Source organism: Zosterops lateralis (genome assembly GCF_965231275.1).
Source record: "Zosterops lateralis genome assembly, chromosome: 6".
Taxonomy (NCBI): Eukaryota; Metazoa; Chordata; class Aves; order Passeriformes; family Zosteropidae; genus Zosterops; species Zosterops lateralis.
Genome location: NC_139761.1, coordinates 34,645,410 through 34,659,383, shown reverse-complemented (window position 1 = coordinate 34,659,383; position 13,974 = coordinate 34,645,410). Strand labels below are relative to the sequence as shown.

At 37.2% G+C, this 13,974-nt stretch overlaps 1 protein-coding gene across 1 annotated transcript in view; it reads left to right on the top strand.

Annotated features, from left to right (window-relative positions):
* COX16 (cytochrome c oxidase assembly factor COX16) overlaps positions 1–13,591 on the top strand; it is a 42,801-nt gene extending 29,210 nt beyond the window's left edge. The window contains exons 3-4 of the mRNA XM_083862584.1: positions 1,443–1,505; positions 13,220–13,591. Coding sequence (XP_083718710.1) covers positions 1,443–1,505; positions 13,220–13,336 — 180 coding nt within the window. The 3' untranslated portion in view covers positions 13,337–13,591. The remainder of the gene's footprint in view (positions 1–1,442; positions 1,506–13,219) is intronic.
* The last annotated feature ends 383 nt before the right edge of the window (positions 13,592–13,974 follow it).

Below are 13,974 nucleotides of genomic sequence, written 5' to 3'. Positions count from 1 at the left end.
ATTACCAAGAAGGTGGGAGCTGTATCCAGTACAAACATTAACCATTTTAGATATTTTGGCTTAGGTCCCAAGTGTACTGAGTCTGGAGGTTGCAAATGTGTGTATTTCTATGGCCAGATCACTGATGGAGTGGGGAAATCAAACCTCTGGCCATGCACAGATGGTGTTAGACTTGCCTGTCTGAGCATCCGTCCTTAGGAATTGAGGTCTCACAGGCTGCATGTAACTAGAAGTGTCTGTAATCAAGGGGAACATTATGGCTTAGGGAAATTCTCCAGAACAATTCCCATCAATACACATAGTAGATGTGTATTTTAAGTACCTCTGATGAGTAGGAGCTCATGTTAGGGGAGAGTCTGAAGGTGGATCTTCTCATTGGCCAGACTAATTCTGTTATGTGTATGCCCTTCTTTTTGTTTTCTAGATTACTTGTAGATGGTTGACGTTGGTTGTGAGGAAGGTTACTGAGCCCTTTTCATTCAGACCAAGAAGCAGCAAATTAGGAGTAACAACTTGTCTTCATTGAATTAGTTGAGGTTGGACTAGTACATTAGGGATGTAGAACCACACAAGAATTACCAGTCTTCTTACGCATCTCTTTTGGTTTTTAATCTCTAAAAATGAGATTGTTCTCTCATGGTAGATTTATTTCATATTTTAATTAGGTTCTAAAGACTGTATCTGAATACTGTGTATGTGGCTGTTTGAGAAGAAGGTAAAATGCTTTCTCTAAGGGTGAAGAGTGCTAATTATTTTTTTCCCCTTAGCTTCTGCTCTTAGACCTGTGGGAGACAGATGTTATTTAGCAAAGGGAGGGAAGATCATCACTTCTTCCGAGCTCAGAAGTTAATAACATGAAATGTGTCTGCCGTGGTTCATTGACATGTCTGTTCTCAGATTTGTTCTTTCAGTAAGCATCTCTGAAAGGTGGCAGAAAACAGCAGCACTGTCAGTACAGAATCAAAACTAGGAAAGTGCCGTGTGTTCATCAGAAAATTGTAAATTCAACTCATGCTTAGACTTTGAAAACCAGGATATGTTGTATACCTACTCACTGAACTCAACATTCAGAAGTATAATATCTTACACAATCCAAATTTTATCTTTCTTGTGCTCATTTTATTTATTTAAGCTTTGTTTAGTTCAACAGTTTTAAACTAAATAGGTACAGATTTAAGTATCTAAATTAATGCAAGTGCAGGGCTGTAGTTAAAAATGTGTTTTCCTTTGGAGTTCAACAATTTGGCAGTTGAGCTGTTTCTTTTCAGCCCTATTCTTGTGCTGTGTTCATCATCCTGGTATTGGAACAAATGGCACATAAATGCTTTTAGAGGAGAGGAGGGTTTGCATGTACCAATATTCAGTTTATTTGAGGTTAAGATTTCTTTAAACAAATATTCTTAAAAGCAAACATTTTTGCTGTATTTTTGTTTGTCTTTCAGGTTGATCCAGCTTTGAAAGAAAAATTAAAAAAGAACACTGTGACGCTGGAATCTGAATATGAGGTAAAATAAATTTGTTGCCTGGGGCCCATAACCTTGACTACCCTTGATTACCCTGGCCGCTGGTGGGTCGTATCTGTCCCTAACTAAAATTAGATCAACCATCTGCCTTTGACTCACTGATGTCCAATAAAAACAAGGTTTTATGTAAAGAAAGGTTTTTGAACACATAGTGCTTCTTTCTGAACACAGCTTTACTTTGATTTCCAGGCGTCAAGTACAGTGGTACAAATAAATTCACCATTTCTGTGGTTAACCTAGTTTATAAATGTAGAGCTGATGTTGGCCTTAGAGGAAGTGTGTATGAATTTACGTGAGCACTTCTACTGCATGAGTTTAGATGATCTTTAGACCAAATTACAGAACAATGTGCATGATGTACTTTATGTTACTTCCTGCTTCTGAAATTTATGTGTCTCTTTGAAGCAACTGCCATTCCTTTGACGTGGTTTCAGAAATTTTTTAGAGAAATAGTTCACTCTTCCCTCAACATTGCATTTTCTTCAAATATTACTGAGCTCTAAAATGTCTGTTTTGACCAGTTCAGTATCCAGAGTCTCATAAATTTTCAGGCCTACAAAAAGCCATGTTAAAAAAATTGGAAAAAAACTCCTTGTGACCTGGAACGAAGAATAAAGCTATTTTAGATTATTCCTGATGTTTTAAAATTAATTGAATCAAATGTCCAACTAACACTTCATCTATGCCTGTGGCCTTTATGCTGAAAAGAGATTTTTGTTTTCTTCCCATACCACATTTCCATCACAAGCCTTTGAAGATCTCAGTTGCACTCAGTGCTCTCATACTTAGGTGTCCAAATGGCAGTGCATGATCTTGATAATAAAATTTTACTATTCTATTACTCCTTTGTGATTTGTCTGAAATAAAAATAAAACTTACCTTTTGTATTTTCACAGGCCTAATTTCACAAAACATTTTCTAGTTTTTACCATTATTGCAAATAGTTTTGGGCTCTCCTCACTATAAAGAATTGTGATTTCTGGTGCAGGGAATAGCAAGATAGAAAATTCCAGTGGAGACTCAAAACTTACAAATCCATTAAGTTCTGATTGCCTCTGGGATTACTGTCTCTCAGTTTCCATTCAATATACTGTAAGGCTGCTCTGATTTATTTATGTGGAAGAAAAAGTAAAAAGAACCACAAGCAGTAAAAAGAACCACATCTCAAACTCAATATCTAACCGCAAAATCAACAGATCTGTATTCAGATATACCTTACCTTTTCTTCAGAAGATGAGTAAATCGGTTAAGGATAATATTTAAATAACCATAATTCCATTATCTTTATGGATAAATCAATGCTAATAAAATACATCTGGCATAATAATATATTACAAGCCAGCTTGGGTAATGAGACTCTTTTCCGATGGACAGAAATGACAGAAGCAATCTTATTTTTTTTTAATCTAAACTGTAGAGAGTTCCCAGACTGAAATTCTTCCAGAGTAGTGCTTGGGTGTGATAGAGGGCAGATCAGTTCAACAACAAAAAAATGGATTTGCATAATGAAAATAGATTTGGATTATTGTTTTGAAATCTAATATCAATATATATTTTACTATGGGCACCAACTTGCAAGCACATACTAATTTCTTGCTTCAGTGAAACTTGTGGAACTACCAGCAGTCATGCACATACTCTGCAGGCTCCACACTAAATGTGTGACAATTTTAAGTCATTCTTACCTCTGTATTCTAATGACAAAATCTAGTGAATCATCCAATTACAGCTGACATTTAAGAGTGTAGTTTTCTGTGGACCCCATCTTTTCTAGACTAGAGGGGTTTGGGTGGACGTTTTTCTTCTTTCTTTATTTTTTGACTTGTCCAAAATACAGCTCTTAGGAGCACCTTCTAATTCAATATATAGGTCACATTGAAGGATTACACTGGTGGCTGTTACTAAATATGGTGTAATAAGAGATCAAGGGCAGTTAAAAAAAGTTGCCATTTTGATATGTAAAGCCTTATTCTCAATATTATAAGCATTATATCTGCAGCTGTTACTGGGGATACCATGCCAGCTCTTTTGAAGCGTGGTTGCCTGATATATGCAAATGTCCTTTGGCCCTCCCCAAGACTTTTAAAAATATCTTACTCTCTTTACAGATATGTACATATTGAATACATACTGAATTCTTCTAGAATGTCATAATTTCTTCTGTAAGTGTACATATGTGCCCTTATGAGCATATTGCAAAAAATACAGACGTTTCCAAAATTTCAAACATGTTGAAGTCTGCATTTTGTCTCTGATGTGTGGTGGTTGTGGTGATGTAAAAGGTTATAATCACAGATCTAACTTATTGTGAGGAAATTACCATAAAGACATTTCTTACCTTCTAATTTACTAAATTATATCTTCTCAAACTATAAAAAGTTTATTTCATCCAGGAATGTTTCTGGTCAGGATACTATTTTGAGGAAGGAAGAATTTACATGTGTAATTCGTACTGCATTTTTTGTATCTTAGATCTGTTAATAATGGCATTTATCTTGTGCCTTGGGACATGCCAGAGGAGCAAGCTACCTTTGCAAGCACTCTCCATTGTTTATGTATTCCTCTCACACATTTTTGTGTCCTCATATGACCAATTAGTCCCTGCTGCTCCCCTTTGCCTAATAAATCACAGCTCTGTCCACTAGTGATGCTGGTACTAATTGAATGTAGTGCTGCTGCTGAGCTGGGCCTTGTAGAACACACTGTAAAAAATGTCAAGTGTTTGACCTGTGACAAAAACCTAGAGTATTTTACTTGAAAGGACAAAATACTGTTTGAAAAAGGGAGATTAAAAACCTGATTAATATGATGAGTGAAAACCATTCTTGTGGTTGTTTAACAATCACAGTACATTCCTCTTCATATGTTTAGTGCAGTCTCAAAATAGTATTCCTTAATCTAGCACTTGGTTTCTGTACTTCAGTGAAATTATTGGTCTAATAAACACTAAAAAAATCTGGCCAGTTACATCCAACCCCAAAATATAGAATTGTTGTAAGGGCTTTTCTAGCAAATAAAGCTTCCTTTAGAATTTAATAACATTTTTTCATGGAAGAAAATAATTTAAGTTTGAATTAAATATGTGATATTCAGTGGGAATCAATAGCAATTGAAAGTAGAGGAAAAAATATCCCAATAAAAAGTGAAGGATTGCTATGGAAACAGTAAATGAGTTAGTTATAAAGCAGGGAAGATTGATAAAAGATGCTAAGGGCATCAGAACTGTCTGATAAGTAATCTGACAAGGATAGAGGTAAGAGGATGGTGTTGCAGCAAACCAAGAATAAAATAATGAGGATATAAAATAATGAGTAACCATGTTGGCAAAGTAGCAACATTCAAAAAACATATCTGTATTTTTTAGAAAAAAAGTCCTTTGTATTCGAATCAGATGTGCTTCCAAAACAATTAATAATCAAACAAAATGTTATTTAATACCTACTAGACTCTGATGGTTTATAGCCATTCTAAGAATGGGCTTGGAAGACTTGGAAGAAGTGGCTGCTGAAAATTTGAGTCGGAGAATGATGGTTCTCTGGGAACTTGTGCAGCTGGCTAGGTGAAAATGTTAAGCACTTCTGCCATGCTAATGGGCCTCCAGTGGGGAATTGAATTGTTGGATCTTTGGTATGAAATATCTCTATAGTAACTTTAGTGTAGTGTGTGGGTATTTAGCTACACAGCTGAGGCTGTGTATGTTTCTCTCATTGTCATCTCCTTCTGAAGATGGTGCAGCAAAACAGATAATTTTGAAGGAAGTTCTTGTCTCAGCAACCAGGCAAAGTGGCTTTTTGCAAGCAAATCCTCCTGTTTGTTTTTCTTAGCTTTTTTTCTCTGTTTTCAGCCAATTTCAAAAACACTTATCTGGAATATTTTGTGATTGCTAATGTACTTCCAGATGATGTCCACATCACAATCAAGTCTAAATGTGAAATGCTTTAAAAATATTATACAATTCTTGCACATTCTTTGTTTCTCAAATTATTGTTGCCCATCATTATTTAATGTTCAAACTGTATTATAAAATATACTCTGCTTTAGGAAGTTACTGTCAGAGAATGAGTTACTTCTTGTCCTAACATGCTTGCTGATCAAAGGGAGAAATGATTTGCAAGATTCTGGTGGAGGCTGACCGTGGAGTTTGCACACTTCTTAGCTAAATAATGAAATTTCTAAAATTTGAATGGAGAAGTTCCCAAAGTTCCCAAGTTTAACCCCTGACTTCATTGTCTGTCTGGTAAAACTTGGTATTTGCCCCGGAATGGCTGGGAGGCATCACTGAAGTTCAAAGGCTGAGGGAAATAGTATTGGTAATTCAATATGTGATAACTCATCTTGTTTGTAGCATCTTCCCCTCAAGTCATTGGAGAGCCAGTGTGTCTCTCTGTGCCAGCTTACAGCTCTAACATAAATAGTCTTCAAACACAATGCAGTTCAAAACCAAAATACCATTCAGCTATAGAAAGACCCCAGACTCTAGCTTTTAAAATTTCATACTTCATGCTTGTAAAAATTAAAAAAGGTGCCTTGATCTTTCTAAGACAGAAGTCTTTGTGATTTGATTTGAAGACCTGTTGGTTCTGATAGAATGGAAGGTAAAGTTATTCACATATTATTTGTGAACTGTACATTCAGCAGTATTGCTGAGAAGTAGCTTTACTGTTACTGGCAGTACAGTATGGGAATAACACTCCTATTACTGTCCTCATCAGTTAGAAAGGGGATGCTAGCCACAGAAAAAAAACAGGAGGATTTTTTTCCCTATGAGAAATTGCCCAACAGCACAAATTAAACAATAGGCATTGATGTTACTGAAAAACTATTTATGGCTGAAAGATTAAAAATTGCCCTGCTAATATTTAGCCCAAATCATAGTTTCTCAACAGAGAAAAACATTCTGTTTCGGCGTATAAATTGATGAGCAAGTTCTGGAAGAGAGGTGAGTGGAAAATCAGGAAGCGTAGATGAGAAGCAGAAGTCCTAATCTACACTAACTATATGAATGTTGCCTGAACCAACTGAGACAGGGTAGAGGGGGAGCATGTGAGAGGCAGGAGATTAAGCCCACCAATTCAGAAGGGTCAACAGCTTGGTAAGGTTGACTGCTGATTTGAAGGAGTGTGGTTACTTTAAAGTAGTTACTTAATGGCCTGGATTTAAGTTTAATTTGACACTGTTGTTGTAAACCTTCTCTAGTTGTTTCTTATGCCCACACACTTCTGTTAGTAGTTTCATGGTGATAACTGATCATTTCTTGTTGTTTAGTCCTTTGCTGTGGTATTCATTGCAGCTTTTCCCTCTCACATAAGAAACCTTGTTTTTCATATCTCTTCAGAAGGAAAAACACCATGTGTGACTCATGAGTCTCATATTTTTTTATCCTGGTACACCTCATCCTTTTTTTATTAGAGTATCTTTTAATCTTTTTTAGAAGGACAGACTGTGCCAGATTTTATATTCAGAAGGTAAAAAAATTGTCCACACTTCCAAGTATTTGTAGTCTTAGGAAGTTGTTTGAAATAAACCATTTATTTCTGTGGTGTCAGGAGAGCTTTCTGGTCTCCAGATAAGGATGTGCTGTAGAAATCTGTATGCTCTTCTTAGGAGCAACAGAACTGTCATTTTTTACTTTTACTGGTCTCCTGCACTGTTAAAGATCACACATCCCCTTCAGTCAAGTTCACCTTAGTTGAAAAAGATGCTGCAAACATCCCAAAAGTCTGTCCCTGGCTGCTCCTATTTTAGAGACTTGTGCTGCAGTAAGTAGGACATCCCTTTACAAAGTTTAGTATGATACAAACTTAGCAAGACCAAGCAGTCAGATTTGGGAAATTCCTTGGTCCTGGTGACTTGGCTAGGTCTCCCAAGTAGTGAATTTAGGGATAAATCTTAGTAAGCAGCGCCTCTCTTTCTGGGGGAGAATAACTATAGCTTGATAAAACTTCTCTATATGAGAGAAATGAAAATTATCCTAAATGTATTTAAATGCTTAATTAAAAGTGGAATTTGCTGAATTTGGGATGTTCGATCTTGAAGTTGTACTATTGCACTCATCCTATTATTTATGTTGGACATTTCTGAGTTTCATTTTTGCTTAGGAAAAGATACACTGAAAGTAAATTACTCTTGCACACATTCTCTTGACTTTGTCATAAAGCTTGTGGATCTTTTGGACTGAGAGGTCCATCTTGGATGATCTGCAGGTGTAATGCATAAATTGCAATGGATTATCCTCTGAGATATATTGTGGTTTTTAAGAGATTCTGAATTTTAAGAAGGAAAACTGCTTGTAAATTAGGAAGAAGTCGTGCCAAGGCCTAATTCCTGATGGAAGTCTGTCTCATGTTATTTTATCTTATGTTAAACAATCAAAGCTGTGTAATCATGTAGTTTTAATTTAGTGATGTAATTGTTTAATTTACTGATCACTTTGTATCACTATAACACCATCACATAAAACTATGACAGTACTCTGTGAACATTAATTAAACTCTGTGACACCTCTGAGGTGGAGGCAAGTTCTCTTTGTATGGGGAAAAGGTTGCACAGAGAAACTGGTGGTGCAGTTTCTTAATACACATTTTCTGTGACATAGTCACTCAAAGATATTTCTCTTCTCTCTCCACCCAATGTTTCCTTCAGCTAGTTCAAATGTTTGCATAGTCCTATGCTTATATAGGATTTGTTCATGAGCAGTATGAATTTATTTTCCTAAACCATTTTGTTTCTTCTGGTGGGAGTACAGCCCTACATCGTTGAATTGGCATAATTAAAGGGAAAATGACACATAGGGGAAGAGTCTCTTAAACCAGTTCACCGTAGGTTAATTAATTGTGCCATAGTTGAATGCTATTGGATCCCACTGAATTAAGCAACAAAGCCTTTATTGGTTTTTGCCAGTCTTCAGCAAAGCCAAAAGGAGAAGCAGCTTTCTGGATGCTTTCATGCCAGTCCCTCTTCACTCCCCCTGCAATTCTTCCCTTAATGAACAAAAAGCAATCTTATTCTGGCCATAGTTTGCTGCTTGCTAACTTGCTTGTTTACTAATATAATAAAAAAAATAAACATTCTTTAATTGGGAAAAATACTTCTTTCTAAACTGAGGATTCAATCACTAATCATGGGCTATTAAATCCTAGATTATTAAATCACTAATTGCAGATATTAAATTATGTCACTTCTTAGGCAAAGTAACACCCAGTTATATTAAGAAAATGAGATATCAGAAAGATGGCTCTGGGAAAGAGTTATTTAAAAAACCCACTAAAGCCTTATCAGTGCTACAATAAAGTTAAGATTTTCAGTCATGCACAAGACAACAGATTTCAGTGTTAGATGTAATTCTGTACCTCTTCATCTATATATCATCACAGAGCTCCTCAATATACCTTTTGTCTCTTCAAGCTTTTTGAATACCTTTAAAAAACAGACTGTTCAATTGGTTTAATCCTTTCACTGCCTCTTACAGCCATGTGGATATTTTTCCCTGGCTCATATTTTGTCTGCAAATAGGTTTTCTTGCTATAATGATGGGAAATAATTGTTTCTCTATATCAGAGCTATTGCCTTCTGTGGTGTTCAGCACACAATTTGTTTCATCAAGATGTAAAGTAAACAGGATTCTCTTATCCCTCCTTTCGCATGTGAGAAACTGAGACTAAAGCCAAACATTTTTTGCAAGCGGCCACCTTGAATTCACTCGGCCTGAACACTAAATAGCTCTAAATTAATTTCTGCAGACTTAGTTTGTGTATTGTGGCATTGAACACTATGCTCCAAGAGTAGAATTCAAACTCTTTTTATAATTTCATTTTATTTTAATGCTGACAGAGATTTATAACTTCTAGTTAAGTCAGGCATTGAACCTGCAATTAAGAAGTGAAGATCTTTTAATGTCCTTTTTGGTACCTTTGCACCAGTCAAACTGTTTAACAAGTCTTAAAAGTCAAGTGTGGCAAACAGTTGAGCATATTTTTCTTTTTCACTGTGCCTGTCTGAATAACTGCATTTTTTCCCTTGAATTTACAGCTTCTGTCAGTCCTGTACTCTTAAGAGGCAGTTTAGCTGATTTAGGGAGTGAATCAGTAGATTTAATGGACTATACTGATCATACTTTGAACAGCTAATTTTCAATATCCTTTGGGCTATTTGAGACAAGCAGGAAAAGTGCTGCTGATCTGATCTGATTACATTTCATTGTAGTCTCCAGTGATTAAGTGTTTAGTACATTTGAATTGGGCAAAAGAAGTCTTTTGGTTTTTTAGCCTTCCAGTTCATATGAATTTCAGTTCAGTAAAAGCTGGAAGTAGTTTAACATGTGATATGATGTCTTCATGAAGTTAGGTAGGCAGAGTCCAAGTGGCTAAAATGTAAAAAAAAAAAAAATAAATTAAGAAGACCTAGCCAGATAGAATGAAAGATGTTGAATTCAGCTTCATCTGAGAGCAGAACTAGCTGCTTGTCTGAATTCTCACTGTACGGTTCAGGCAGTCTGAAGGAGTTGTGTAACTTTGCAGCTTGTGCTGCACCTAATTAAGAGGACTGTCAATCTGGTCTTATTCTCATCACTAAGATGAATTTAAAATGTAGCTATGTGCATGTCTTTAGCCTACATCTAATGTAGCGATTTATTCTGGCATGATTCTGTTGTAAGAATTTTCGTGTCAGTGACCGCGCAGAGAGGGTAGGGTTTTACTCAGTTGTATGTGAGGTACTGTCCTGGTAACCCCAGCAGCCAAGTCCCACACAGCTGCTCACTCACTCCCCCATGATGGGATGGGAGAGAGATTTGGAAGGGTAAAAGTGAGCAAACTCATAGATTGAGATTAAGACAATTTAACAGCTAAAGCATAAGGTACTGGTGTAAGCAAAACAAAACAAGGAATTAATTTACCAATTCCCATGGGCAGCAGGTGTTCAGCCATGCCCAGGAGAGCAGGACTCCATCACATCTGAAGATTGCTCTGAAAGACAAACTCCATCTCTCTGAATCTCTGCGTTCCTTCTTCTTCCCCCAGCTTTCCATGCTTAGCATAGTGCCATATGGTGTGGGATATCTGTGTGGTCACTTGGGGTCACCTACCCCAGCTGTGTCCTCTCCCCTCAGCTCACTGGCAGGTGGGGTGGAGTGAGAAACGGAGACAGCCTTGGCACTGTATGAGCTGCTCAGCAGTAATGAAAACATCCCTGTGTTACTAACACTGTTTTCAACACAAATCTGAAACATATCCCTATACTTGCTACTATAAAAACATTTAACTCTACCCCATCCAGAGCCAGCACAGATACACATGAAAAGAGCTATTCAATAGGAAAGCATTGCAGAACAGATTTTCACATCCCCTTTCTGTGGTGATAGTCCTTAGGTTTATCCACATGCAACAGGAGTGCTCTTTTATTCCAGAATTGGATAGCATCAGTTCAGAAAGTTGGAATGTCAAATTATTCTGCCTTCTGATGACTGATAACTGTCCCATAAACTAAATTTTTGCAGATGCTGTCCCATGGTGGTAAGGAAGGTGCTTTCTTCTTGAATTGCACTAAGATACTACAGAGTGTTTATACATGACACAAAATGTTGATGATCTCTAAAAATATAATGATAATAAAAAATATAATGTTCCTATGCATGCATTAGAACCTTTATTTCTTTATATTTTAATTGATCAATAGATCTTATTTGTCATCTCAGGCAATGCCATTCACTGCACGTAACCCTTGGTTGTTCTATTCTGTCAGTGTATCCCAGTGTGTTTTCTAGGTACCTTTATGATTTCTATTGGAAACTGCCAAGATACTTTCTGATACTGGTTTGTTTGGATACTATAGTTTTGAAATGCTGTTTTTGACAGAGCTCCTCTCTGTAAAGCCTTTGTGAAGTTTCAGGAACAAATTAAAATGAACTTTTGGTAAAGATCTTCAGTATGCACGTCACTTTTGATAGACTACTTGATGCAGCCTATCTTTAGATACCACAAGTGTTGTTGTACTTACTTAAAAAGCTGATTAATGTTCAGGCTTTGGGAGACAAACAACTTTGGAATAGTTGAGATCCTCACAAGTGTGTTATATCTTTGTGTTGAATTAAATCAGCATACATCTCTTCTGTTAAAGCACAAGGTTATTTTAAGCGTAGTTTCCTTGAAGCTTCTATTAGAATCAGATGTTAAATTCCAAATTTGCAATCAGAGGGGATAGTTACTGTGGTGTGGCATGATGAGTACCTTTCCTCCTTCTCTCTTCTTCCATGTCAGCTCAGATCCCTTCTGGTTGAAATGAAGTACCAGCTAAGCATAAGATGTATAAAGTAGTAAAGACAATTCTTCAGAAAGACTTATGCCAACTCTACTGTACAAAAACTTCAGTTGCTTCTACCTTGTGAAAGTCTGCTGTGTTTGTGCATGTGCTTTCATGTATCTTCTGTAGAGTGTTGCCTAATTTCTTTTGATATCTGACTAAACTCATTGCAATTTCCTAAATTGCAACTTTTATGTAACATGAACTAATAGCAGCAGGTCTATTCTTTTATAGCTGTTGAATTTTTCTGCAACTATTTTTCAAGTCCCTGGGCGTTTGCCATTTATTTGAATGATTGATAGTAGACAAATTAGGCCACAGGCTCAGGGCAGGGTTGAGTATTTTCTGGTGTATTTTTACAGCATTTGCTGAGATGAGGCCTTCATCACAGATCAAGTTTAAGTTCCACTGCAGTACGTATCATTCATTACTGGAATGCAGTGTTGCCCTGTTTAGTAGCATCTAGGACAGAGCTGATTCTAGCAGTGGTGCAGACCCTCTCCTCAGTCTCCCCATCATGCCCAGTGTGCTGTTCCACAGTTGGCATGTGAGACTTGAGGTCTGTGTCCTGGGAAGGGACAGCTATGCCTCTGCCAATAGGACTGTGAAGATGCAATAAGTGTTTGTGTTCTTTGGCTGCAGCACGTGGTGCAGCACGTGGTAGGTGAGGTCAGAAGAGCACCTGTTCTTCTTTTTTGTTGCCTCTAAGTCATTGGTAGTTCTGAGAGGGGATGGTAGGAGTAGGCAAGAAGGTAATTAAATCTAGTTTTTCAGTACCTGACAGTTCACTCAGTTAGCATATCTCATGTATGACTTAGGAAGAGGTCTGTCTGTGGTGGCTGGGAGCCATGGGAAACTAGTTAGCAGAAAGCATTGCATACCTCTCTCAGATTAAAACCACATAGATTGAAGGGGTGTGCACCATTGCTGTCTCTCTTTGTGCTAGATAATGAATCTTTTCCAGCATGCTTTGTATTTTTGCTGACAGGGTACTTCACTAATTACTAATCCTTCTGTTTGAGCTATACCACTCCTTGTCACTCCTACTACTTCAGCACTTGGCAGACTTGCAGGTCTGGAAAACAAGATGAGAGGAGAAAAAGTGAATACAAGGTACCTTCAGTCTTGCTCAGATGCTGCAGTTGCTTCCTGTCCTTAAATGTTACTTACCTGCTGACAAGCAGATGCAGTAATGCCTATCTTAGTCATTTATGTAGCTATATGGATAAGTACTAGTCTTTTTTCTTCTTGTTGAACATACCATGCAGAGTAGATGAAAGTTCATCAACCCAGTGGTGATACTGAGTTTCATGTGAAAAAATAAATCAATTTGGCATCATATGTACTTCAAATCATGGATCCATCAAGGTGACCCTGTTATTTTTGCTGTTTGTCTGCAGAAGCTGGAAAAATCTAACTTGGATAACTGGGAAAACATCAGAGGACCCAGTCCGTGGGAAGATTCCAGGACGGTTCAGAAAGAACGGCGAGAGGCTCTCCGTCTCAAGACAGAATGACTGAGCAAACCTCCTCTGGTGCCTCTGAAAAAGAAAGTCTCAGGCTGGACTGTCTTAATTTTTAATCCAGTGTCAGGAACAGACATGGGAGCATTTGCAATGAAGAATTCAGCTGGTGTATATATAAGTAACAGTGAGATCAGTACAAAAGGCATTGTATTATATGAAGCACTTTGTTTGCATCCATTTGTGTACAGTACCACAGACTGTATATGTGAATTTTCAATTAAAAAAAGCTGATTATTCTACTGAGAATATTGCATTGTTTTTCAGTCTCTAACATTCAAAACTCCTTCAGCAAGGAATAACATTTCAAGAGTCACTTGTCAGTACCAGAAGTTGTCATCCTAATGAGAACAACAGTGCTGTCATCTAGATGTGTGTGACCAGATAAGTGCTGCTTCAGGGAGCCCCTGCATGACTTCAGGCTCTTTAGCTTGGAAGGGACTCCACAGGCATATGAGCTGTTCAGAACAATGAGTCCAATTTGGGCTAAATAATACTCTAGTGTTTCATTTCCAGGGAATGCATAAAGGCATGTACTGAGTGTCAGCTGATAATTGGTCAAATAACATTTGTTTAGCTGTGGTTAAATTTCTGATTAGTTTATCAATACTTTCATGCAGGCTGGACCTCTG